Source organism: Littorina saxatilis, linkage group LG2, assembly GCF_037325665.1.
Source record: "Littorina saxatilis isolate snail1 linkage group LG2, US_GU_Lsax_2.0, whole genome shotgun sequence".
Lineage (NCBI taxonomy): Eukaryota > Metazoa > Mollusca > Gastropoda > Littorinimorpha > Littorinidae > Littorina > Littorina saxatilis.
Window position 1 is genome coordinate 30,967,927 of NC_090246.1, and position 26,840 is coordinate 30,994,766.

Here is a 26,840-nt window from a genome sequence, read left to right on the forward strand (position 1 = left end):
TGACTTCAGTGATTGAGTGCTTTCATCTGGGTTCTGGAAAGCTCAGCTTTTCAAACATAGGCTTCACAGGGGGGGTAATTTTCAAATATGTTCATAGGACAATGACACAAGTGCAAAAGCATCATGACACAAATGCACACGGGCGACAAACAGAATAACAGAATAATTATTACACACCTAATGAACTAAAAACATGCAATAACTTGAACAAATACCTTTATAGGAAAAACAATGACTTTTTTTTTTTTGCCAGGCACATTAACTATTTTGTTCTAAATTAGACAAACTAATACATGAACTGAGCACTGAATAAATGGGTCTTTTCACAACAGTCAGATCCTAGCAGACATGTTTAATACATTCGACAGGTCCTACGCAAGATATTGCACACACATAAACAAGAGCACCTATAGCTGTGACTTTTTGTTCCATGATTTTTTTTATCATTCCCTTGACCGATCTGGCCGTCGGGGGGGGGGGGGGGGGGGGCATGAGGGACGACGAGACAGCAGTCCTCCTCCATTCGGGTCTGTTCTGGGCCGTTGTGAGCAGCTCATCCATGGGAAGCGAGGTCCATTCCTTGACATTGTCTGTCCAGCTCTTTCTCGGTCGGCCACGGCGACGACCACCCTCCAGAGTTCCCTGAAGTATAGTCTTGCACAGGGAGTCGTGCCTGGTGATGTGACCGAACCAGACAAGCTTGCGTCGTTTGACAGTTGCCAGGAGGGGTTCCTGGGGTCCCACGAGTGCCGTTGTTGTGTTCCGCACGTACTCGTTCATCTTGTGTTCCAAGTATGAGATGCGCAGCAGTCTGCGCAAGCACTTGAACTCGAAGGCTTGGATCTTTCGTTCTGTTTCGGCTAGTAGTGTCCAGGTTTCACAGCCGTAGAGGAGGATGGAGACTACGAGGGACTTGTAGAGCCTGTACTTGGTGGAGAAGCTGATGGAGTTGCTTGTCCACAACCTGCTCAGTCTGGCCATCGCTGAGGTCGCCGTGGCGATTCTGATGCGGACCTCCGCGGTACTGGTGCCGTCCTTGGACAGGGTTGCTCCCAGGTACTTGAACTTGCTACGTTCCATGATTACAATCAGAAATAAATATATAATAAGCTAATGCAAAGAATGGCTGCCATCTTATACCCTGCATGTTCCATGAGGTCTTTCATGACTTGCACTGCAGGAATCAGTACACAGAAAAAAATATGAGCATCTCACACAATAGTGGAAACAATTTAGTACAAAAAAGGTCAGTTTTCATCATACAATAATGCTGCAAACATTATCTTCTGCTCACACTCAGACATCATGATATGAAAATGAAGTGAAGCTACAGAAAACGCAGAAGTGACAAGTGTACAACAGCATGCTTACTATAATATCAGGTACATGTAAAGGATAAGTGTTCAGATACAGGCTCATTTAACAAGGATGACCAATCAAGGGTCCAAACTCTAAACAAAAATGTTTTAACCCGTTCGCTGCCATTAAACAATTAATTTAAGTGCATACCCAGTGCCAGGATATTTTGAGATTGGAACGGTAATAATTTAAAAAAAATTCTAGCACACAACCTAAAGAATCATCTGACTGCAAATTAATATCAGAACTAGTTCCCTCATCTTCCATAATCAGCTGCAGAGCTTGCAAAGTGGTGTACGTTGTCTGTTTAGAACCACATGGCTGCTGTGGCGAAGCGTGCGACGCCATTGTTTACACGGGAAACTACTCTCTGAGCAGCCAGTAGCAAATCGGCAATCGGAAAAAACGCCTTTCCCTATGACGCACCACACAATTCCTTCTAAATTTAACCATCCCAACGGTTTCCGCTAACCGTTTGCAGATAGCTTACTACTTTTGATCCAGATACGGATGCAGGAAAAGTAGGAATAAGCGAGGACGTCAGTGGACGTCCTATAGGCACTGGGGATGCATTTTACGTAGGACGTCAGCTGACGTCTTACAGGCAGGGAAAGGGTTAAAATAAGGTGAGCCTCATACATGTATGTATCATACACACTAACACACTCACATGCACCCATCAAATCAAGTACACCACCCTCTCTCTCCCTCACACACACACACACTAAACAAGTCGCGCAAGGCGAAATTACTACATTTAGTCAAGCTGTGGAACTCACAGAATGAAACTGAACGCACTGCATTTTTTCACAATGACCGTAGTCCGCCGCTCGTGCAAAACGCAGTGAAACTGACGAGCCTGTTTAGCGCGGTAGTGGTTTCGCTGTGCTGCAAAACACGCTTTTCTGTACCTCTCTTCGTTTTAACTTTCTGAGCGTGTTTTCAATTCAAACATATCATATCTATATGTTTTTAGAATCAGGAACCGACAAGGAATAAGATGAAATGGTTTTTAAATTGATTTTGGAGAAAAACAAGAAGAGCAAACGCTCGATCGAGTCACTTTCGCAGTTCTGAATATTATATGAGGCATCAGATGGACAGGAAGAAATTGCTATTCACAACACAATGAGTCACGTTCACATAAAATTTGAGCCCGGTCACTTTTATAGTTTCTGAGAAAAGCCCAACGTTAAGTTGTGTGTTGCCGAACAGAAAAGGCTAGTTATCTCCCTTGTTTTTCTGATAACGTTCGTAAAAGGCTACAGATGTAAATACTTTGATGTAAAGAATAATCCTACAAAGTTTCAATCACATCCGATGAACTTTGTCAAAGATATAAAATGTCTAATTTTTCCTTTGACGCTGACCTGTGACCTTGAAAAAGGTCAAAGGTCAACGAAACCATCGTTAAAGTGTAGAGGTCATTGGAGGTCACGACTAAACAAAATATGAGCCCGATCGCTTTGATAGTTTCCGAGAAAGATATAAAATGTCTAATTTTTCCTTTGACGCTGACCTGTGACCTTGAAAAAGGTCAAAGGTCAACGAAACCATCGTTAAAGTGTAGAGGTCATTGGAGGTCACGACTAAACAAAATATGAGCCCGATCGCTTTGATAGTTTCCGAGAAAAGTCCAACGTTAAGGTGGTGTCTACGGACGGACGGCCGGACGGCCGGCCGGACAGACTAACACTGACCGATTACATAGAGTCACTTTTTCTCAAGTGACTCAACAATTTGATCATAATTTTTATATTTTTAATTTTCAGAGCTTGTTTTTAATCCGATTATAACATATTTATATGTTTTTGGAATCAGAAAATGATGAAGAATAAGATGAACGTAAATTTGGATCGTTTTATAAAAAATAAATTTTAATTACAATTTTCAGATTTTTAATGACCAAAGTCATTTATTAATTTTTAAGCCACCAAGCTGAAATGCAATACCGAAGTCCGGCCTTCGTCGAAGATTGCTTTACACAAATTTCAATCAATTTGATTGAAAAATGAGGGTGTGACAGTGCCGCCTCAACTTTTACAAAAAGCCGGATATGACGTCATCAAAGACATTTATCGAAAAAATGAAAAAAACGTCTGGGGATATCATACCCAGGAACTCTCATGTAAAATTTCATAAAGATCGCTCCAGTAGTTTACTCTGAATCGCTCTATACACACACACAGACACACATACACCACGACCCTCGTCTCGATTCCCCCTCTATGTTAAAACATTTAGTCAAAACTTGACTAAATGTAAAAAGACATACAATATACGACACATCACTCAATACTATTATGAAACTTCAAACAATAAATATCACAGAACAATCCTGGCAAAAACACTGAATGAACAGACTACAATTGTGCTACAATGGACTAATTTTGATACATTAATCCGTCTTGCCTCTGACATGCTGTTGCTTCTGTGTTAGTCTTTTGATAATAAGTCCTGGTAACAATGCAACGCAAGCCAGGATCAGTAGCTGAAGCATTGTGTACACTGTGAAGACATCGTCCAGGGAAGTGATCTCGGATAACATCACACCTGTTCGTACGCAGATGAAGTTGTAAGGCATCAACCCTGTGAAAGAAGAGGAATCGTTTGGTAAGTTTGTGGACTGAACATGAATTAATGCAAAAACAGACAAACAAAATGTTTTTGTTTAATTTAGGACAGGTAAGGTGGTTTGCTGCTTAATAATTCAGTTCCCTCTCTTTCTCTCCACTCTCACACCCCATATCACCAGCCTCCCTTACCTACTTCTCTTTTGTGCCTATCTTTATGCGTGCGACATTTCGCTCCAAGCAAGGTTAACACTACTTGTTTGATGTTCAAATATTTGTTTTCATCTGTATATATAACGATATATATCTGAATATTCTTGTTAATTAACACAGATAATTTACCATGGTTATTTACCAGAAAATATCCCAAAGAATGTATCCTTTGAATTACAAACATGTCACACAAGATCTGACGCTCCTGCAACCTTCTTTCTACCTACCTTTCCTGTCAATTACATGTACCGCCCTTTTATCCATGCATAATTGCTAGCAGCAACCTTTACTTACCAATAAAGACAGACAAGAAGAAGAGATGAATGGGAATGCCAATGATGGGAGCCACCATGTTCATGAACCAGTTGGGTGACATAGGGAACAGCCTCAAGAACAGCAAATAGAAAAACAAGCCGTCTGAGTTCTCTGCAACCTGTATAAAGAGAGCTGGAATTAACCTTACTGGCGCTATTCTAGACATCTGTATCAAACGTTTAACAAAATATTGACTGACTGACTGACTAACTGGCTAATTGAGCAAGTGGCATGCTGGCTGACTGACGAAAAAAGAATAAGTGTGACTATATACATGCTTGCCTGTTTCTCGGCTTGCCAGCCATTACAGCCTGTATGTCTGTTAAAGCTCAAGCTAAAATTTAAGACCCCCCAAATATAGACTACCTCCCTTTTAAGACCCTGTTTTCTTAGACTTTTTGTTCATAAACTCTGTAAATTTACCCCCAGATTGTTTTACGACTTAAAAGGGGGTTCCACTGTACACCGGTTAAATATACCGGTAAGATACCAGAAAACCAACACAAAACTTGAAATAGGAAATTGAACTGGTACGAATTAAGCTCCGTCTGTCTGCCTGCTTGCTTCAATGTTTTTCTGTCTGTCAGCCTTCCTGTCTGTCTGTGAGTCCACTGTTTCATATGTTTGTGAAGAGATCTTTCTGCTTGTCTGGCCATCCTCCTGTCACGGGTTTGTCAATGTTACTGCTACATTTACATTTATCTCGATCAATGGTTTCAATTTGTTTTTTTATGCCTTTACCTTGTCCTGGAAAAACTGCACTTTTTCCGGAAAGTAGTGAACCAGGAGGCCCTTGCCAAAATGATGCGAGAGAAGGAAGCAGAATGTGGCTCCAGCTGCAGACAACAGGCTCACCAGTGGGAAACCGTACAGAGTTCCAAACAGCGCTCCGGCCAGGAGATTCTGGGGGATGAAAAAGGTGTAAATGTATAAATGCAATTGACAAGTGATGCACACTAATTAGAGCAAACAGTAGTTTATTCTTACTATCTTCAAGTGCCCCATCCAAAATGAAACATTAATTGTATCAATAATTAATTAGGGGGATGAATCTAGAGAGGGGCGTGGGAGGGAGGGGGGGGGGGGGTATCTGGGTTTCATGAGTTGCGGATCGCCGCCCTTACCTAGCAAATGTACCTTTTTTCTGAAGGAGAGACCCAAAGTACCCCTTTCAAATGCTACATTTCAACAGCACAGCCCCCTAGACCCCCTGCTTGGCCATACCCTAAGCCCCTTCCTCTCATTCACTAGTTCTAGTCCTGAATGGTGTCACACAAGAGTTACGGCAGTTTCCAATCTAGGACAGGGATCGACGTGAAACAGGCTCAAAGATGAAGGGATCTCGGTAACAAATTACATCAACTGATCAACTGATCAACTATGCCTATGGATCATCTCTCACATCTCCTAGTTGTGGACACACTGACATTATTTCATAAGCTACCACGTCTGGAGTGTTTTGTTTGTTTTTCTTGCTGTGTTCCACAGGAGGTTGTATCAAAGTACCTGGCTGGGGCCGGTCGATAGAAGTGTATTATTGTAGAACCTTCTACTGTAGTAGTACTAGTTGTAATAGAAGGTTATGAGGTACTTAATAAGTAGAGTAAAAGGTTGAAGGGTACGATACTTTAATCGACTGGCCCTGGTGAGGCACTTTGATGCAAGCACCTGTGTTCTCTCCAGTAGGGGTGTATCAGTGTGTGTGTGTGTGTGTGTGTTTGTGTGTGTTTAGTTTTAAAACAGACAGAAAACCATGCATGTTTGCATTTGAAACAAACAAACAGACAATTACTTACAAGAAAAACAGATCCCGGCACAGCAAATGTCTGCTTGAAGGTATAGGCACAACAGAACAGCATGAAGACATATTCAAAGTGCTCTGATTTGTACAGTTTCAGATGGGATGACAGAGCACGCAGATCTTCTATGCTGCTGGGAAATGTCAGTGTGCTGTGGACAAATGTGAAGGAAGTACATGTACACAATTTTTGATATTTTTCTGAGAAATGTTTAACATGTCTTCCGCTACTGTACTATAGGTAGTAAAATGGTTAACAGACTCTTTGAATTATTCCACATTACCAGCATGAGAGGAAGAACGATTAATGTGCAAAGAAAAGCTCATATTGCTAGCTGTTGCTAAATGTATTAGAATAAGTTCCTGGGGAGAACTTCAAGAAAATCACTCACTTGACATGCTACCTGAACAAACCTAGCAAACATTTATCAACAACAAATCTCTAGATCAGATTGAAGGACAAAAGAGAAACAGAAATGCTAGAGAGATCCCCACTTCTTTTCCCTGTAAACCATGCATGCACATGTTGATTATAAGGGCACCTTTGGGACCTGTCAGTTCAGACTTTTTTTCAAACCATGTATGAAAATAATGTAAATTGTAACATTTCCGCTACACACTGCATTATTAATTCAACTTTACCCGTTTGTTGCTGATGGATGGTTTGGAAAATTGACAGACAAGCTGTAAAGAGCATATGTTGCAGCAGCACATATCACAGGAATCCACAAAATTGATCTTGATCCATTCTGAACATCAGTATGCCCTTTCTTCCCATCCGTTTGAGCACCAGATATTGTGCTTTTGAAGCCTGGCATCTTTTTCCTGCTGATTCAGACTACACAAAAGAAACATCATTAGTTTGTTAAAACGTTTTGCATTGTATTGTTTGGTACATACAGTTGGCATCCTTCTTTGATATTTCTGGCATGCTTTCTTCTTTGACAAAAATTGTGGCTAAAAACACACAGCCGGACAAGTAATTCAACATGATCAGCCGTCTGCCCTCTAGCAGTCAAAAAAGAAGTGTACGAGTGCATTCATAATTTTAAATATAACGCGCAGGTCTTATATGTAGGATGGGTATTATCACTGACTGAATAGGCTATCCATTCAAAAGTACAAAGATTAAGTATCAAAGTCCATGCGGGTCTGGAGCTGCACCATGCAATACTAGACTTGATTTTGGTTTCTCAACAAAAGAAAGATAAATGAAAACCTTTTTGGACGGAAACGGTATATAAACCCACGAAAATCTGTCCCCTATTGCTCTGCAAAAACCTTGTCCCAATGTTGACAAGCGGTATCAAGCCTTCAGACCAAGAAATCGACCACTGTCCACTGAAGCAGACGACAAAAGTGCATGGTGCCTTCTTTTGTTTTAGACTTTTACATCAAACTGCAACTTATTAAGCGCATACATACTAATCATCACTCAAACAATATCAATCAAATCTCATTCTCACTTACCTTTTGTTTTTGTTTTTTCTTTGGAGAACAGTCTGAATTCAAAGCTTAAATGATGTTCTTGTGTGAATCAGCAGACGATTTTAGTTGTTTACCGTGGATGGCGTGTTGTCGACTTCCGATCGAATTCAGTTTGAACGACATCCACAAAACAATATTTTTAGGTAATTTGAAGTGAAATTAAAATTTAGTGAATCTATTACGGAAATAATATCAGGCAGATGAAAACAAAGCTGGTGTAGTGTTATCCAAAGGCAATAATAAATTTAGTTTACATTTACGACACGTACGGCAATTGGTCTGTTTCCTTCAAGCATGGCGAGAAAGTACAGAAATATCAAGGACGTGGGCAGCGTTTTGTAACAAATCTACTAGTGTGCCTTTTATTCTATCAGTTAGCATTATGTTCAGAAGTGGTCTCATCTGTTTTAATTCTAGTCTACGGTCGTCAGTCGTTTTCCGGGGTCGACTTTTCCGGAAACCTTTCTGTGAGGCGGCTAAAAAAAGATCGTCTGCTTCAGACCTTCAGCCTTCTAGACAGAAAGGCCATGGTTATGCGCGATACTTGTCCCAAGCTCGCTCATTTTCTTCGGATAGGAGCACAACACACTCCTCCTTGGACAAGAGACATACTCAACTGAAGAATGATCCAGAAATTAAAGCTTGGATGAATCAGATTGCTCAAGATTTTGAAAAGGGCAAAGAACCTTTTCAAATCTCAAACCCTGAGCAAAACGTCACATTGAGCTCAGTGTCAAACGTTGACCAGTTGGATGTGAACATGACAGTAGGAGAGAGCTCAAATCACATTCAGATAGAAGACTTTGGCTACATTGAAGACGACGAGGAGGAGTACGAAGAAGTTGTGCCAGAAAGACATGTCCCAATTTCTCTTGATAGTATGTTTGCTTTATATTTCAACTAAAACAACCAGAAACACACAAGCACCACACACACACACCCACGCGTACACACACACACACGCACACATATCATTATGTCTGTACAACGTATTGTCTATCATGATTTTCAAAAAAGATCAGATCAAAAGACATGGAGTGCATAAGCCAAGGTGTTAAAAATAATTAAAATTAAAATGTATATATATAAATTAGTATAAAACATCAGTAGTGCCTCAAAGACTTCATGTATCATGTGGGCATACACCTTCCCTCAAAAAAATCATGAACATGTATTTTTGCTGCACATTTTTTTTTTTTACTATACCCGATAAGGACAAAAAAAGTGGTGTCTGTTGGTGAGATATGTGCGCGTTATAAATATTCGTATTATTATTATTATTATAAGGAAAAAAAAAGTGAAGTCTGTGGTTTCTTTCAATTTCTTGTCATTGTTTATTTATTAACAGGACGCCAGCAAGGAGTATTTGATGTTGAAGAAATGGTGACAGTGCTGGAGCATGAGAATGGCATCGACATCCAGGTCATTGATATCCCACCTGAGGTTTGTTTTGTCGACCACATGGTTATCGTGAGCGGAAAGTCTCTGAGGCACATGCGTGCAATGGCTGCATCGATAGAGTGGCTGGTGAGTGTAGTGAACTCTTTTTCCACTCGTCTTCTGTTGTCCAGATCTTTTCTTACTGGAAATTGTGTTGTTGTTTTTCTTCTCTACTGCTCATTGTGTGTTGTGATGCACAATATAAATTTGGTACTGAACGTGTAATGAGAATACCATGTCATCTACATTGGTCTTGTACAATCTGAGAAGTCACACGTCTCTAGTTTACATACATTACATCTCAGGGCACATGTTAATTTCACCTTTTTAAATATATAGTTCTTAGGTAACTTTCTCTGCTGTTTTAAACAGTGCAGTTGTGTGATTTTTAACCTTCGAAAACATGAGCTTAATATGTTTCAGTGTTCTACTTGGTTCGAGTCATATTTGATGCTGTTATAGTATTTGTTCGCTCAAATCAAATGTTTCAGAAGCTACTTAAAAAAAAGGGGGGGGGTCATCTCTCGTCTGACAGGTACAAAGACATGTACATGTGAACAGCTCAGATCATGGGTCAATAAAGTGTTACACAGATGGTCAAAATTAAAGTACAAGATATTGCACTGAAAGTGGAACTACACTGTTGCTTAGTGTCTGTATGAAGCTACAAGGTGAAAATAGAAAAAGAAAAACACGATTCTTGACTTTGATGGGCTTTTTCTGCTCGTAAGCACACATTCTTCTACTCATCACAGCATGCCCCATTATTGAGTTTAAAACACCAATTAAATTTGTTTTGAATAAAACTCACAATTTTACAATAAGAATTTAGAGACCTGAATCAATTAGGTATATCCTACTTAGTTTGACTTTTGCAAAACTAAGTAATTACACATTTAATTGAATCAGTCAGACAGATGGAGACATAGAGAGACAGACAGAGGGCAAACAGAAATCTGAGAAAGAAACCCATTTAAAAATGTTACCATGTTTGAAATGAAACATCGCAAGGTGAAGCCATAATTCATCACCTTTCAGTATGACGTCATGAGCGTGTTCCACACTTGAAATGACGTGTTTTTATCACGTTGTCAGCTGCACGGAGCTTGGAAGTATAATTTCCATTCAACGATCCGAGTTTGTTAAGTTTTAGCCTATTTTCAACGTCAAACACCATGAAACTATATATATTTGGAATCAGAAAATGGTAAGGAATAGATAGAAGTTGTTTTTAAGTGTCTTTTTTCATAAATAAAGATAGTGGTTATTTATCGGTTTTCTTCATTTTTAAGCATAATTATCAATACAAAACAACAAAACTATATAGTTTTAGATACAGGACGCAATAGGGAATACACCAATATAAATTTTTTGTTTCAAATATTAGTTTTTAAAAATTAGAAAAAATGACATATTTCGAACAAACATTTCAATAACAAAACTTTAAGTGACCAAACTGAAATGCAATCCCATAATCCGGCCTAGATCTGAGATTGTGTGATAAGAAATTCGATCAAATTGATGAAAAACTGTAACTGTGAAAGTGCTGCCTCGACCTTTTGGCAAACGGTAAAATATGACGTCATCAAACTGTCCTATCAATAAACGGAAAAACCTTCTATGAGAAAATCCAGTCAAAAATATCCATATCAAATTTCATAAAGATCCACTCCGTAGTTTTTGAGATATGATCTGCAGTGTGAAATAACGCCCAAAACGCAAACTCATTTGTCATGATTTGGTCGTGTTCTGCTGATACTATAATGTTTTTCTTTCCTAAAACACACTACAGTGAAACCCGGCTATATTGAAGTAGGCTATATTGAAATCCCGGCTATATTGAAGAATTTTTCAGGTCCCGGCTGAAGCTCTACTTTTTCTTTGTTAAAAAATGTTGGCTACATTGAAGTCGGCTATATTGAAATCCCGGCTATATTGAAACAAAAATTCAACCCACGGGACGTTTTTACCTGGCTATATTAAATATTTGCTCCAAAATTTTTTTTAAGAACAATGACTGCGCGGGCGCCGAATGATATGACACGCCTCTGTCAGCGCAATCAGTTGAGGAAGGGGAGAGGCCAGATAAGCATCAACTTTCGAGTCAGGAGGTCTCTGATAACAATTACAGTCTAACAATGCCGCGGGCCTCTGACAGCTACGCCATGTAGTCTTGTGGTGCGTAGATCTCCCCGAATTAATTTCTCTTGTTCATGCGAGTAGTTTCCCTTTGTACACTAGCAAAGATGGCTGCAAAACAAACAAGTCGCGTAAGGCGAATTAACAACATTTCGTCAAGCTGTCGAACTCACAGAATGAAACTGAACGCACTGCATTTTTTTCACAATGATCGTTGTCCGCCGCTCGTACTTCTTCTTCTTCTTCAGCGTTCCAGAATTGTCTGGTTACGTGTGAGCTCGTTTGCCCATTTGGGTTCCCCACACTATACTCTGAGAGCATAGTCAGCTTCACTCCGCTTTCGTTGAGTAGGCATGCTGGGTATTTTCGTGTTTCCATAACCCACCAAACTCTGACATGGATTACAGGATCTTTTCCGTGCGCACTTGGTCTTGTGCTTGCGTGTACACACGAAGGGGGTTAAGTCACTAGCAGGTCTGCACATAAGTTGACCTGGGAGATCGGAAAAATCTCCACTCTTAACCCACCAGGCGGCAGCGACCGGGATTCGAACTCCCGACCTCTCGATTACGAGTCCGACGTCTTACCACCACGCCACTGCGCCCGTCCGCCGCTCGTACAAAAGGCAGTGAAATTAACGAGCCTGTTTAGCACGGTAGTGGTTGGGCTGTGCTGCAAAGCATGCTTTTCTGTACCTCTCTTCGCTTTAACTTTCTGAGCGTGTTTTTAATCCAAACATATCATATTTATATGTTTTTTGGAATCAGGAACCGACAAGGAATAAGATGAAATTGTTTTTAAATCGATTTCGGAAATTTAATTTTAATCATAATTTTTATATTTTTTATTTTTAGAGCTTGTTTTTAATCTGAATATAACATATTTATATGTTTTTGGAATCAGAAAATGATGAAGACGAAGATAAACGTAAATTTGGATCATTTTATAAAAACATAATTTTAATTACAATTTTCGAATTTTTAATGACCAAAGTCATTAATTAATTTTTAAGCCTCCAAGCTGAAATGCAATACCAAAGTCCAGCCTTTGTCGAAGATTGCTTGACCAAAATTTCAATCAATTTGATTGAAAAATGAGGGTGTGACAGTGCCGCCTCAACTTTTACAAAAAGCCGGATATGACGTCATCAAAGACATTGATCCAAAATATGAAAAACAGTTCTGGGGCTATCATACCCAGGAACTCTCATGTAAAATTTCATGAAGATCGGTCAAGTAGTTCACTCTGAATCGCTCTACACACACACACGCACAGACAGACAGACAGACACACACACACACACACACACACACACACACACACACACACACACACACACACACATACACAACGACCCTCGTCTCGATTCCCCCTCTATGTTAAAACATTTAGTCAAAATTTGACTAAATGTAAAAAGGGTGAGTCTAACAATTAACAGAAAAATCGAGCTTATTCAGAAGCTGGAAACTGGCTGCAATAAAAGAAAGGAAGTAGCTGAGGAATATGGAATGTGTGTTTGTGTGTGTAAGGGAGGGGGGCGTGCGTGTGTGTGAGTGTGTGTCCGTGTGTGTAGTGTGCAGAAAAAAGCAAGGAGGCTCGAAGAACAACAGCCAACAGGTGAAAGATTAATGGGAATATATCTCACATCAAACGCAATGTGTGGACACGTAAATAAGAACGTATAGTGAACAAGGAGGGAAATTCAATATAACCGAGAATTGCCTATATTGAAGTTCCGGCTATATTGAAGGTCTTCCCGGGTCCCGTGCCACTTCAATATAGCCGGGTTTCACTGTATAATAGTAGCCTTTCCCAATGTCTATGCTAAAACTGACTTGTCTGAGTTGTCAATGATTTTGCTACAGTGTGAGAACACAATCTCACGCCCAAAACGCTGTGACACGAAAACTCATTTGGTCGTGTTCTGCCGATACTGTAATGTTTTTCTTTCTTAAAACACACTATAATAGTAGCCCTTCCCAAATGCAATGCTAAAAATGACTGGTCTGTGTTGTCAATGATTTTCTGCGAGAATGCGATCTATCTGTTTGTCGCAAAGACCGTGTGACACGAAAGTTATGAGCGGAAGACAAATCTGCTGAGTGCAATTACGTTTCAGAAGATAGTTGGTTAAAACAGTTTATCACTCAGACACGCAAAGGAACACTATAACTTTATTATACAGGCCATATTTGCTTTCCTTTGTCATGTATGAAAGTACTGGCCTTGGTTGAAGAAAGTGACCTGTCGCTGTGCAACAAATTTGTCGCCATTTTCCGCCGTGTTTTGTAAATAAAACGTGTTTACTACCCACACATACAAAACGATGCTGTTGGTTCTTTTTATTTTCTTATTGTTTGATTCATGCCTAGCAGTTTAGTATGCTTTGTTTTTTTCTCAATTCAATGGATGGCTATAAAATAAGCATTTAAATGTGAAGGTGTTAAAATTACCCATGATCTGAGCTGTTCACACATGCATAAACAGGTATGGGAATTGAAAATTGTAAATAAGGCTGAAAATTTATAACTGAAGTCAAAGACGCGAAGCGTCAGGTCGACGGCGCAAAGCGCCTAGCCTATACTAGGGGGTTTCGGGGGCATGCCCCCCCGGAAAATGTTTTCTCCAAAGAACCCAGATGGTGCAATCTGGTGTCATCTGAGCTCCAAGTTTGCCATTAAATTCTGTTTTTAGAATCAGAGTTTTTAGTACCAATTTTTGCTTTTTTGAAGAAAAAAAATATATACGTACATGTATTATATGGTTTAAATTTGTTAAAAAATTGATCTGTTGAGACAAACAGGAAAATGTAACTTGTAACACAATCTGTGCAATCTGTTTTACTTTTAATTCCCATGCCTGATAAAGCTATCGCAATTCATAGTTGAAAATGTATGAAGTGTTGTATACAAGGGGAAATAAAAAAAACTTAAACACAGATGGAAAGTTTTCATCTTATCTTTATGGAATAGATTTATAGAAGCACACATTGAGCATTATTTTTTGTAAGAATATGTCCTGTACCTTGTAGAAATCCTTGATATTATAACATGATCTTGATATTACAGTACAAACAGAAGAAAAGGAAAAGGGACAGACCGTTCAAGCTTGAGGGAAGAGACTGCAAAGACTGGTTTGCCATGGATCTGGGTACGTTTAACCTTTCTTTGTTCCGTTAGTGGGCTCCCGGGTATTGAAACTTTTTGTTTTACAAATACTGTGAACATAAAACTGGCCGTATGCTATGATGACAGCTCGGACTGTAAATGATACTGAAACGGGTTATTGTCATAATTTAGAAGTCACAGGCGTGCTTGACGTATGTGTGTGTGCTGGATGAGAATTGAAAAACTTGGCAACTGCTGAAATTATACCAGTATGCACCTCGGTTCTGTTCTACTCTTTTTATAGGTAATATTGCGGTTCACATTTTCACCACTGAGGCTCGTCAGCATTACGACATCGAGACCTTGTGGACACTGGGACCTGAGCATGATGACAGACGTCACTATGTGGAAGATGACCAACTCAACCTCTCTGCAGCCGATCTCTTTTGGTTGGAAACGGGCATGAACCAGACACCTGCTTCACAGGTAGCACTGGACAGTGACGAAAAAAGAACTGGTAATGCTGTGCAAGACAGGTCCGAAAGTGAACAAGTTACAGGGCCTCAAAATAGGAATGGAAAAGAGTTGCAAGGCAAGACATCTGGCAAGAGCGACAGTGGTGTATGAAAACTTTGGTGACACTGTACTGCTCTGAAGTGAATGCGAAAGGTTTTTGATCATGATTGCCATTTTCCTTGGACCTGATGATCTTATCATTGTAGGTGTTCATCTCTTGAGTTACAGAAGGCAGTTTGAACAGTACCTTGGCCACTCAGAAATGAAATGGAAGTGTAGTCAAGTAAAACCTGAATAGAAAGTTGTCTGCACCCAGCAAGCCAGGTTGTCAAAGTAAACACTTTGCTCAGAGAACGGAATTTTAAGTGTTCACCCCGACAGCCACTGGGATACTGAAGCAGGGCAGTGATGGCAGGGGCCAGTTTTTATGGTCATCCAAACTTAGCTGAAATTTTGATGTTGGTACCTTTTCGCCAGGTTTTTCTCAGAGGCTGACATCTGTGCAAGTTCGCCTGAATCTTCTGCATTAAATAGCCTGTCCAAGCTGCGTTGCATAGAGCAGACGCTCTGTTCGCGAAGAGACAAAAAGTTTTCATGTTGTAGGAGAGAGAGAGGGGGAGACAGACGGACAGAGAGAGACATAAAGAGTGTGTGTGTGTGTGTGTGTGTGTGTGTGTGTGTGTGTGTGTGTGAGAGAGAGAGAGAGAGAGAGAGAGAGAGAGAGAGAGAGAAACGCACCCGTGCCAAGGAGGTGAGAGAAAGATATACAGGGACAGGTACAAACATACTGACAGTGTGACTGAAGTACGTATATGGGTTCAACGACAGAGAGCGAGAGAGAAATAGAGAGAGGAGGAGGGGAAGAGAGCGAAAGAAAGAGAGAGAGAAAGAGAGCAAAACAGATAAGAGAGAGAGAGAGCTCTTTTCCTCTTTATGCCACATACAATCTGCACGCATTCTTCTCGTGAAAAAAGCAGATAACGCGACACACTTCAAGTGCCATGCAGTAGCGTATGTTACTACCAGAACACCCACAATCACAGAGCCACTCACATACGCACACGCAAACACACCCACACAATTCATTATACGGAAATAGGAAGGTGGGGGGCGGGGTGAAAGAGAGAGGGGGGGGGGGGGGGGGGGACAGAGACAGACGAACATAAAGAATGTGTGTGTTTGAGTGAGAGAGAGACAGCAAGAGAAAGACAGCGAGAGAGAGAGAGAGTTCTTTTCCTCTGTATGTCTCATCACAATAACCCGCAAGGGTCACTTTCTGCACGCAATCATAAATTCGATCTCGTAAAAAAAGCAACACACACACACACACACACATGTACATACACAACCACGCACACACGTGACACACACACAACCACCCCCCCCACACACACACACACACGCTTACACACACGCATACGAACAGTCATATATTCACACACACACACACACCACCCTTATCACAGACTTACACACACGCATACGAACACACACACATACAAACACAATCAAACGTGCGTGCGCGCGCATACCAATGCACACACAAACACATATATAAAACACACACACACACACTCAGGTGCTTTGCACATTCACACAGATACACACTCGCAGTCACACGCGCGCACACACTCGTGTACACACGTTCTCTGTGTGTGTGTGTGTATGTATGTACAGCATGTGTCTGTATGTGTACGTGCGTGTGTACATGCGTGCGTATGAGCGCGCGCGTGTCTGCGAGTGTGTTATATGTCTATGTATGCGAATATGTTTGTGTGTGAGTCGAGTGTGTGTGCTTCTGTATGTGTGTGAGAGAGAGAGAGAGAGAGAGATGCGTGCCAAGGAGGAGAGAGAAAGATACAGGGACAGGGACAAACAAACTGACAGTGTGACTGAAGTATATATATGGGTTCATCCACAGAGAGGGGGAGAGAGCGAAAGAGAGATAGAAATAGAGCAAAAAAAGATAAGATAGACAGGCACATATAGAGAGAGATAGAAAGAAAGAGAAAAACATAGGGAGAGGGATAGAGGGGAGCGAGAAAGAAAGAAAGAATGAGAAAGAGTTTGTTTGCTTAACGAAGGGCCATATCAGGGCGGTGCTGCTTTGACATATAACGTGCGCCACACACAAGACAGAAGTCGCAGCACAGGCTTCATGTCTCACCCAGTCACATTATTCTGACACCGGTCGGACCAACCAGCCCTAGCACTAACCCCATAATGCCAGACGCCAGGCGGAGCAGCCACTAGATTGCCAATTTTAAAGTCTTAGGTATGACCCAGCCGGGGTTCGAACACACGCCCTCCCGATCACGGGGCGGACGCCTTACCACTAGGCCAACCGTGCCGGTAATGAGAAAGAGCGAGACAGATAGTTACAGAGGGACTGAGAGCATGCAAGTCAAAGAGAGAGAGCATGCAAGTCAAAGAGAGAGACAGACGTAGGCACAGCTAGAGAGAGACTCAGAGAGAGAGAGAGAGAGATTATTTTTCTTTATTTGGTGTTTAACGTCGTTTTCAACCACGAAGGTTATATCGCGATGGGGAAAGGGGGGAGATGGGATAGAGCCACTTGTCAATTGTTTCTTGTTCACAAAAGCACCTATCAAAAATTTGCTCCTGGGGCTTGCAGCGTAGTACAATATATTACCTTACTGGGAGAAGGCAAGTTTCCAGTACAAAGGACTTAACATTTCTTACATACTGCTTGACTAAAATCTTTACAAAAATTGACTATATTCTATACAAGAAACACTTAAAAAGGGTAAAAAGAGAAACAGAATCCGTTAGTCGCCTCTTACGACATGCTGGGGAGCATTGGGTAAATTCTCCCCCCAAACCCGCGGGGGGTGAGAGAGAGATAGTCAAACGACAAGCTCAGTACAGTGCAATAGTTTCTGGCGTGCCACCTCTCAGGTACGTTACAGAATGCTCCGCGCAATCCCCGTTGCCTAGACCATTCTCGGCGAGCGGACGCCATTGTTACGCTTCAGTGACCCCAGACAATGGTACTCGTACCGAGCGCTTGCTCAGTTGCTGACGTTCGCGAGCGCCACAACAAAACTATGCGTTGCCTAGAAAACGTTTGCAAACATTCTGTGGCGCTCTGCCTATGCAACGCACCCCAAGTGCGACAGTAAAAACAAACTGACATCCACTTCACTTTAGTGGGGTCTTGACTGGCGTGGATCACCGTTATCCATCAGGTGACAAATGAGAACCTGGAATAAATACATTGTCATACCGATTGTTTGTGTCTATACATGTAGTGTGGTTTTCACAAGGTTGGTTGGCGTGATTTCCGATTTGTTCTTTGTAAAAAGCATTGCTTGCATGTTTCGATGCATACAGCACCGTATGGAGTCTATTTGTCCAACGCACATCAACACACAGAGCAGCAAAGCCGCAAGCACTTTCTTTTTCTTTATTTGGTGTTTAACGTCATTTTCAACCACGAAGGTTATATCGCGACGGAGCCCCAAGTACAACAATTTAGAATTTTGCGGAATGTTGAGCGTAACAAACTGTTTTAAGTGTGGCATAGTCTACAATGTATTTGCACATCAGCATTTATGTTATCTAGCTCATAAATATACATTTTTAAATAGTTTACTTAGAAAGCAGGAATACATTAATGCCCATTTTCTGCAGAAGCACTTTTCAGTATAAACAGAGAGAAGAAAAACAAGTACCAGGACTCACAAGAGGGAACTATTGCATGTTTGCGATTATTTGTTTGAGCGTAGCAATTTTGAGATTGGCAAAACGTAGCAATTTGACTTAAAATCAAGCATGCTACACCGAGGCAGCTCATGTCACATCAGATGCACATCGCACAGACCACTACATAGGCACACATCACTCACTACACACACAATCAAACAGACCACTACAGTGGAACACCCCTTTTAAGACCTAAAAATCTGAGAAAATCAGGTCTTAAAAAGGAGGGAGTCTTAAAATGGGGGTAATTTTACAGAGGTTATGAACAGAAAGTCTCAGAAAACAAGGTCTTAAAAAGGAGGGAGTCTTAAATTGGGAGGTCTTAAAAGGGGGGTTCCACTGTACTCACAACACAATCAAACAGACCACTACACACAAAATCACTCCCACATCAAACACAGACCACTATGTACTCACAACACTCACGCACATCAAACACAGATCAGTACACAAAAAGTGAAGGTCAAATCATTTTGAAATTAGGATCATGATTTAATAGTCTGATGAACACATTTACAAAGTATACTTGACCTTCCATACTCATACAATCATTCACACTTCCATTTAAATCAAAAGAAATTATCTTTTCAGTCATCGTCGTCATCTTCTGTCTTGATTTTCTTTTTCTTCTTCTTCTTCTCTCCACTTGCTGAACCTGCAAATAACCAAATCAAACATTTCACTTTCAGTAAAACAACGAAAGAATGGATTTTCAAATGCCTTCTACACTCTCTGGAAAAAACAACAGATATGCATGCTTGAAATCTTCAGGCATGAGAATTGAAAATTGTAAAAAAGGCGGAAAATTTATAACCGAAGACGCGAAGCGTCAAGTCGACGGCGCGAAGCGCCTAGTCTTACTAGGGGGGTCCGGGGGCATTCTCCCCCGGAAAATTTTTTTCTCCAAAGAACCCAGATGGTGCAATCTGGTGTCATCTGAGCTCCAAGTTTGCCATTAAATTCTGTTTTTAGAATCAGAGTTTTTATTACAAAAATGTACCAATTTTTGCTTTTTTGAAGAACAAAAATATATACATGTATTATATGGTTTAAATTTGTAAAAAAAATTGATCTGTTGAGACAAACAGGAAAATGTAACTTGTAACACAATCTGTGCAATCTGGTTTACTTTCAAACATAAAAGTTCAATAACTGAGGCGGGCGGTAGCAGTGCGTGTTCAACAAAGTATGGAAAGTTTTCGCGGGCTTTTGCGCAAAGGCCAAAGTAACCGGTGCCTTTTTTGTGTGCCTCCCCCCTTTATTTTTTCGGCGGACACTTTTGCATTTTCGGCGGAACAACAAAAAAATTCGGCGGAAATCCGCCGTTCGGCGGACAATTCCCATGCCTGAATCTTCTAAAAACCGGAACAGGTTTTTGCATGGTTTTTTTTGTTATTTTTTTTAACACACCCACCCCTCCTTTTTTCTGTTCGAAATTTATAGCAAGCACAGCAGCTCTACAATATCTTTCACATCCATCAACCAAAAAGACAAAAAAACTTGTTTAGAGACAGCTTACGTAATGTGCACTTGTCCTCATAAAATTGTACATTGTTTAACTTTTTAGTTGCAACCATCCCATAGTCTGCAAGAAATCTACAAGTTTATGGAGGCTTGCACTCACCAACTGAAGCTTGTGAAACATCCATGGTGTCTTCTTCCTGCTTGATCTTTTTCTTCTTCTTCTTCTTCTTCTCCGATTCTGAACCTGGAAATTATTGGAACATCCATTCATTAGGATGGGCAACAAAATGTTATTGAAGTCACTGAGAGTGTCATTTTAGGCGTTAGAAATATAAGATTTGCACCATAACATTACCCTCATTAATGTTTTCTTATTTTAGGCATTTGTTTTTTGGAGGGTAGACACAAAGATAGCTATGATGATGCAATCGTTGCTGACAAGAAAAGGAGGGGTGAGGACCAGGTCAAGTGAGGCGGAGGAGGGGGGTAGCTGTCTAGATGTGAATGTATCGCGGCTGGGTTGATGGCAGTCTAAAGTTAGGGAAGGGAGGGTTGAGTGGGCAGTAGGTTAAATGACAGAATTTGGGGTCACCGTCAGGGTGGACCAAGTAATTGAACTCAGCAGACACAATTTCTACCCATAAACGAGCTTTCAGGAGTTACAAAAGGAAAAATCAGGAGTTTTAATATTTTTTCAGGAATAATATAATTAAACATCTTTCATTCATTTGGATTCACACAATCACATCCATAAAACACAGGACAGACAGTTGATGTTTAAAAATAAGAAAATGTATATCAATTGAAGAATACAAGGGACAAAACAGAAGACAAGTATAAGCTATTTAACATATCACACGGCTCAAAAAGCTTTCAAATAATGTCCACAACCAAAAAGTCCAAGAGTTGTTTCACACGGAAAGTCCGCAGCGTATTTCGGTAAAGATCTTTGAAAGTGTTTCGTCCACTTGGACTAGGAAGCTGCACCAGTCGCTTCATCAGCTTTTCGTTTCCTTGCTCTTCCTCTGCCTCCCATTTTCACTTCTAACACCGCACGACCGAAGACAAAGACTGACACCTGAATACTGTACATCACAAAGACTGACGCTTGGAACAAAGACTCGCGCAAGAACCAAAGACATGTATAAGCTTACGCTTACAATTAGTTTCCAATCTGCGGATTAAGACTCCCGCATTGGTATCAATTCACGATTGCCATTGGCCCAGCGAGTCACCGGAACAGCGAATACTTGCAACGAAATCTTTCTTTTCTGTCTTTATTTGGTGTTTAACGTCGTTTTCAACCACAAAGGTTATATCGCAACGGGGGAAGGGGGAAGATGGGATAGAGCCACTTGTCAATTGTTTGTTCACAAAAGCACTAATCAAAAATATGCTCCAGGGGCTTGCAACGTAGTACAATATATTACCTTACTGGGAGAATGCAAGTTTCCAGTACAAAGGACTTAACATTTCTTACATACTGCTTGACTAAAATCTTTACAAAAATTGACTTAATTCTATACAAGAAACACTTAACAAGGGTAAAAGGAGAAACAGAATCCGTTAGTCGCCCCTTACGACACGCTGGGGAGCATCGGGCAAATTCTTTCTCGTCCCAACCAATATGGGACTCCCCCTAACCCGCGGGGGGTTGCAACGAAATTCACGATTGGCTAAGCAAGTCACGTGGACAACATCGACAGTCCATTGCAGAGTGGTTCCCGATGTTCGGTACACGGCTAGTTGCGCAATGTTGAGGAAAACCGATAAAAAAAAAAAAAGTTGCCAACTTTAAAAAAATCGGAGTATCTTTCAAAATTCCGTAAATCCGTACTTTATTTATGTTTCCGTAAATAAATACGGAAAATCCGTATGGGTTGGCACCTCTGTTGCATCCACTTCAACGGAATCTATTGGCAAACTAGTAAAGCCAGTATTCTCATGTCTCAGGATCAATGTTTCAATTCTCATGTCTCAGGATCAATGTTTCAAGTATAAAAAGAAACATCCCACCCAAAATCAGTTTCAAAACGCCCTTTCTCACCATCAGTAAAGGAAGCATCACCGCCTGCACCAGACTCAACCTTGATCTTTTTGGAGGCCTTGGGTCCGTCTTCGTCGTCATCCCCTCCCTTCCTCTTCTTCGGAACACTGGGTAACGAGGAATCAGCAGCCGTGTTGTACGTTCTCACCTCACTGGAGAAAAATTTTAAAAAGTATGAATCCTGAAGAAAAAAAGTGTACAAGAAACTACATTGCGTACCCAGTTAAAATACTCAAATCAAAACGGTCCATGAAGGTTCTGCACTTCTAGTGATTTATGGTGCATCAAATTGCAGCGGCAGTCCAAGGGAGGTAATGTGCTCTGAGGCAACTGTGCCATCTTGCCTTTCAGCAAAATACTCCACATCGAATTGCAGCCAGGAGTTTTCAGTGTATTCAGTCCAAGCAGCGACTGCTGTCAAGTTGAACGTGAATTTGTTCACAGTGAAAGTAAACTATCAAGCTTAACTTCCAAGAGATTTTCTTTTCAATGATACAGAAGCAGTTTTTGGCTCACGTAAGTGTAGCCTATGCGATCGTAACTTTGTCTGTCTGTGCCTGCGTATGTGCGTGCGTGCGTGTGTATGTCTGTGGTAGAAACTCTAACATTTGAAGACGTCACATTACATTGACGTCACATTATCAGGGTTCCTGCAGGGCAGAGCTGATACAATTCAAGGAGTTTTCAAGGACATTTCCAGGACCAAATAAATGCTTTTCAAGGACATGATTTTCCCCAAATTAATGCAAAGCACCAAGCTTACCTTCAGTTTTTCAAGTCATCAAGTTTCTGGTGAATTTCTATTAGTCATTCCGTAGTTGTGTCCCTTGCCAACTTCCGGGAAGGGAAGCAACTACGGGTGACTAGTAATAGTTCATCTGCTTTCGTTTTCACTCGATCTTTTATTCTCCCAAAATGTGTACTGTATTTGACGAAAAAAAAGGGGGTTGCATTTTTTTTTAAATAAGACAAGCTGCTGACGAAATGTATAGACAACAATTTGGAAAAATCAAGTACTTTTCAATGACTATTTAACAAAACTCTATTTTCAAGCACTTTTCAAGGCCTGGAAAAGGTTTTCCAATTTTCAAGGAGTTTTCCAGGGTTCAAGGACTCTGTACGAACCCTGCATTATGACGTAAGAGGGTTAGACATCACGGGAAGGAAGTACTGAAAGTCTCGGTCATTATTATTTTGAGCGGGCCGAGACCGTGTCCTTGTAAGTAGACATGCAGACAGACAGATCTAGATCTAGTATCTCGCTTTCTTGCACAGTTTCACCTATGCTCTTTCTCTATCTCTCTCTCTGTGTGTGTGTGTGTGTGTGTGTGTGACACGGAGTGATTGAGTTTGTGTTACTGTTTGTCGATTTCTTACGCGAGCCTTGATGGCTTTGCCTCTTGTTAGCATAGCCCTTACCTCTTCACACCAACAACAACAAGGGCAAAGCCCATACGACTCACATGCTTGACCTTGACATGACCTTGACCTGCAGGGTCAAGGTCAAATAACTAAACCTAGCAATGACATACACTAAGAACTGCTTTACACATTTTTCCTACCAAAATAAATGTGACCTCATCCAAGGTCATGCAACACAAAGCTGTTAATTCAAGACATAGGAAGTACAATGGTGCTTATTGGCTCTTTCTAACATGAGATATGGTCACTTTTAGTGGTTCACTACCTTATTTTGGTCACATTTCATAAGGGTCAAAGTGACCTTGACCTTAAACATATGTGACCAAATGTGTCTCATGATGAAAGCATAACATGTGCCCCACATAATTTTTGAGTTTGAAATAGTTATCTTCCATAGTTCAGGGTCAAGGTCACTTCAAAATATGTATACAATCCAACTTTGAAGAGCTCCTGTGACCTTGACCTTGAAGCAAGGTAAACCAAACTGGTATCAAAAGATGGGGCTTACTTTGCCCTATATATCATATATAGGTGAGGTATTGAATCTCAAAAACTTCAGAGAAAATGGGAAAAATAGCTGGTTTTTAGACAACATTTATGGCCCCTGCGACCTTGAAGCAAGGTCAAGATGCTATGTATGTTTTTTGGGGCCTTATCATACACCATCTTGCCAAATTTGGTACTGATAGACTGAATAGTGTCCAAGAAATATCCAACGTTAAAGTTTTCCGGACGGACGTCCGGGCGGGGGAGACGGACGGACGGACGACTCGGGTGAGTACATAGACTCACTTTTGCTTCGCATGTGAGTCAAAAACCAACCTTCCATTCATTAACATTCACAGTTTCAGACTAACATCACAATATTTACCTTTTGTTTTCATATTTCTCGAACTTGGGCTGCTTCTTTCCTGAACCACTGATCATTTGGACCTGAAAGTGCAAACAAGGTTTATTAGCATTACAGATCAAGACAAGCTCTGCAGTCTTCTCATCTGTCCTTCAAAGGTAATGAAACAACAAGAAAATCAGTAAAGAAAATGGCTTGCACTAAGTATCAACTTACTGAAGAAAATACTCTTGGAAAACATCAATGTCAAAATTTTAAAAACTCCCTTACACACCTTTCCCTACCCCCCAAAGCAGAGGGGAAAAACTTCTGGCTTACCCCTTTGTTTTCCATCTGCCTGATGCGCATTTCCAGCCTAACCCTGTGCTCCAGTCCCAGTTCTGCGTTCGTCTCATCGCCCAATGCATCCACACGAATGGCCAGAGAAGCTTTGGCAGCAAGCATTCTGGATAGCTGAAATATTCAACGAGACAAAGTTAGAAGCTTCAAAGATACTGAAATATTTGCAATGTGTGAAAAACACACCCAGCAGAAGTCAACACAAAAGCAGATGTTCACTTTCTCTGCTGATAATGTTAACCATATTACAGTATTCACTAATGTGTTGCAGAAGAAGCCGATAGTTGAGAAATGATTGTACATGTCAGATCAGAACCATCATCGACGAGTTTTAGCTGAATCAGAATAGTTCGAACTCTTTCAACAACCATTTTGAAGGAAGAGTGAAAAGCCTCGGAGGTAGTGACGAATTGATAGGTCTCATCACAAAGGTCCGACAAACAAGGTTTTCGTCATCAGCTTTTTTCACCACAACATATCAACCCAGCACACACAAAAAGGTCCCACTAAATCCCTGAACACATGCACAAGAACACAGACATCAAAACCCATGTCTAAATTTCCAGTCTGTTAAATCATTTAGTCAAAACTTGGAACAAATGTGACATACCAGCGCATTTCATGTTCACTTTCTCTTATCTGAACCACAGTATATTATCCACTGAAGGGTTACAAAAGAGGCTGATCATAAACAAAGTGGAAGCTTTCAGCAATATCGAAAGATGATCGTTTTTCAGATGTCATAACTGAATCAATGGCAAGGAATATATTGCTGGTGCACCAGTGAAGTTGTAAGTGAAGACATTGCTTTGACCCCAAATGGTACATGAAGAGGATTTTGCAAACGCATAGGTACTACGAGCGTATCATGGATGAATTTTCAGCACAATCAGAGACGAGTTTCAGCACTTTCAATAAACATTTTGAAGGAAGAGTGAAAAGCCTCAGAGGTAGTGACGAATTGATAGGTCTCATCACAAATGTCAGACAAACAATGTTATCGTCATCGGCTTTTTTCACCACAACATATCAACCCAGCACACACAAAAAGGTCCCACTAAATCCCTGAACACATGCACAAGAACACAGACATCAAACCCATGTCTCAATTTCCAGTCTGTTAAATCATTTAGTCAAAACTTGGAACAAATGTGACATACCAGCGCATCTCAACACAAAAGCAGAGATGTTCACTTTCTCTTATCTGAACCACAGTATATTATCCACTGAAGGGTTACAAAAGAGGCTGATCATAAACAAAGTGGAAGCTTTCAGCAATATCAAAAGATGATCGTTTTTCAGATGTCACAACTGAATCAATGGCAAGGAATATATTGCTGGCGCACCGTGAAGTTGAAAGTGATACAAGACGTTGCTTTGACCCCAAATGGTACACGAATAGGATTCTTTAAACGCATCGGTACTACAGCAGTCCCTGCAATGTACGGCCCCCGGCGTGAGCGGACACCCGACATGTACGGACACATTTGCTCGGCACGGAGTGTTTTCCTTCTATATTTGCCCCCCCTTAAACGGACACCTGCAAAACGTGGACGCGGACACTCATTTTCGGTCCCAACAGCAGGTCATACCTCCAATGTACGGATAGACCGTCAAATGTTCACCACAACAAAGTAGATAACAGAGCAGTCCGGCGCTTGGTACAAAGATCACAGCCGCAATGGCGTGATGACAGTCACTGATAACTTGAGTGCACGTGTACCCATCAGGAGAGGGGGGGTAGTTTTGGTCAGGAGTGGAGTACATGCGAAGATGCCAACATGAAACTGCACTGTGCTCTTTATTCTTGTCTGTTGGACGTAAACAACAGAAACCACATGTACAGTCGATGAAGGTCCTGAGCGAAAGAGTGAAAAACGGCCACAGTTCTCAGCATCGTGTGTGTGTGTAACCTCTTTCATTGACAAGATACTCTTGTTTCCCCTCAGCCTTGACCAGTGAGTCGGTTGGCTAATCTGTGAACCCTTCAGTTGTCTTTCTTTGTCAAAAGTTACGACACAGTCAACTGGTTTTGCTCTGAGTG

The 26,840-nt window shown here is 40.9% G+C and overlaps 3 protein-coding genes and 1 long non-coding RNA gene across 4 annotated transcripts in view; 1 reads left to right on the plus strand and 3 right to left on the minus strand.

Annotated features, from left to right (window-relative positions):
- Positions 1-1,073: 1,073 nt before the first annotated feature.
- Positions 1,074-7,854, minus strand: LOC138958756 (transmembrane protein 41A-like). The gene is made up of 6 exons (XM_070330039.1): positions 7,729-7,854; positions 6,901-7,096; positions 6,257-6,410; positions 5,202-5,363; positions 4,440-4,578; positions 1,074-3,948 (listed from the first exon to the last, which is right to left on the minus strand). Exons 2-6 carry the CDS (start codon positions 7,074-7,076, stop codon positions 3,758-3,760), a joined length of 822 nt encoding a protein of 273 aa, XP_070186140.1. The 5' UTR covers positions 7,077-7,096; positions 7,729-7,854; the 3' UTR covers positions 1,074-3,757.
- The window catches only part of LOC138958758 (uncharacterized), a 381,866-nt gene continuing 356,099 nt past the window's right edge, over positions 1,074-26,840 (minus strand). The window contains exon 2 of the long non-coding RNA XR_011453492.1: positions 1,074-3,090. This is a non-coding gene — a long non-coding RNA (uncharacterized lncRNA). The remainder of the gene's footprint in view (positions 3,091-26,840) is intronic.
- LOC138958738 (uncharacterized) lies at positions 8,021-15,536 on the plus strand. The gene is made up of 4 exons (XM_070330013.1): positions 8,021-8,624; positions 9,095-9,273; positions 14,394-14,475; positions 14,737-15,536. The coding sequence occupies exons 1-4, from the start codon at positions 8,129-8,131 to the stop codon at positions 15,057-15,059; spliced, it is 1,080 nt and encodes a 359-aa protein (XP_070186114.1). The 5' UTR covers positions 8,021-8,128; the 3' UTR covers positions 15,060-15,536.
- LOC138958751 (nucleolar protein 58-like) overlaps positions 19,146-26,840 on the minus strand; it is a 33,844-nt gene continuing 26,149 nt past the window's right edge. The window contains exons 11-15 of the mRNA XM_070330029.1: positions 24,776-24,910; positions 24,479-24,540; positions 22,186-22,337; positions 20,299-20,382; positions 19,146-19,329 (exon numbers count right to left, since the gene is read on the minus strand). Coding sequence (XP_070186130.1) covers positions 19,262-19,329; positions 20,299-20,382; positions 22,186-22,337; positions 24,479-24,540; positions 24,776-24,910 — 501 coding nt within the window. The 3' untranslated portion in view covers positions 19,146-19,261. The remainder of the gene's footprint in view (positions 19,330-20,298; positions 20,383-22,185; positions 22,338-24,478; positions 24,541-24,775; positions 24,911-26,840) is intronic.

What these genes read in the sequence shown, in the direction of transcription:
- LOC138958756 (XM_070330039.1), bottom strand. Translation starts at nt 7,076, where the DNA reads ATGCCAGGCTTCAAAAGCACAATATCTGGTGCTCAAACGGATGGGAAG. An exon ending in CATCCATCAGCAACAAACGG is followed by an intron (nt 6,411 to 6,900) that starts GTAAAGTTGAAT and finishes ATTTGTCCACAG; the next exon opens with CACACTGACATTTCCCAGCA. An exon ending in CTTCTTGTCTGTCTTTATTG is followed by an intron (nt 3,949 to 4,439) that starts GTAAGTAAAGGT and finishes CTTCTTTCACAG; the next exon opens with GGTTGATGCCTTACAACTTC.
- LOC138958738 (XM_070330013.1), top strand. Translation starts at nt 8,129, where the DNA reads ATGTTCAGAAGTGGTCTCATCTGTTTTAATTCTAGTCTACGGTCGTCA. An exon ending in TGTCCCAATTTCTCTTGATA is followed by an intron (nt 8,625 to 9,094) that starts GTATGTTTGCTT and finishes ATTTATTAACAG; the next exon opens with GACGCCAGCAAGGAGTATTT. An exon ending in CTGGTTTGCCATGGATCTGG is followed by an intron (nt 14,476 to 14,736) that starts GTACGTTTAACC and finishes CTCTTTTTATAG; the next exon opens with GTAATATTGCGGTTCACATT.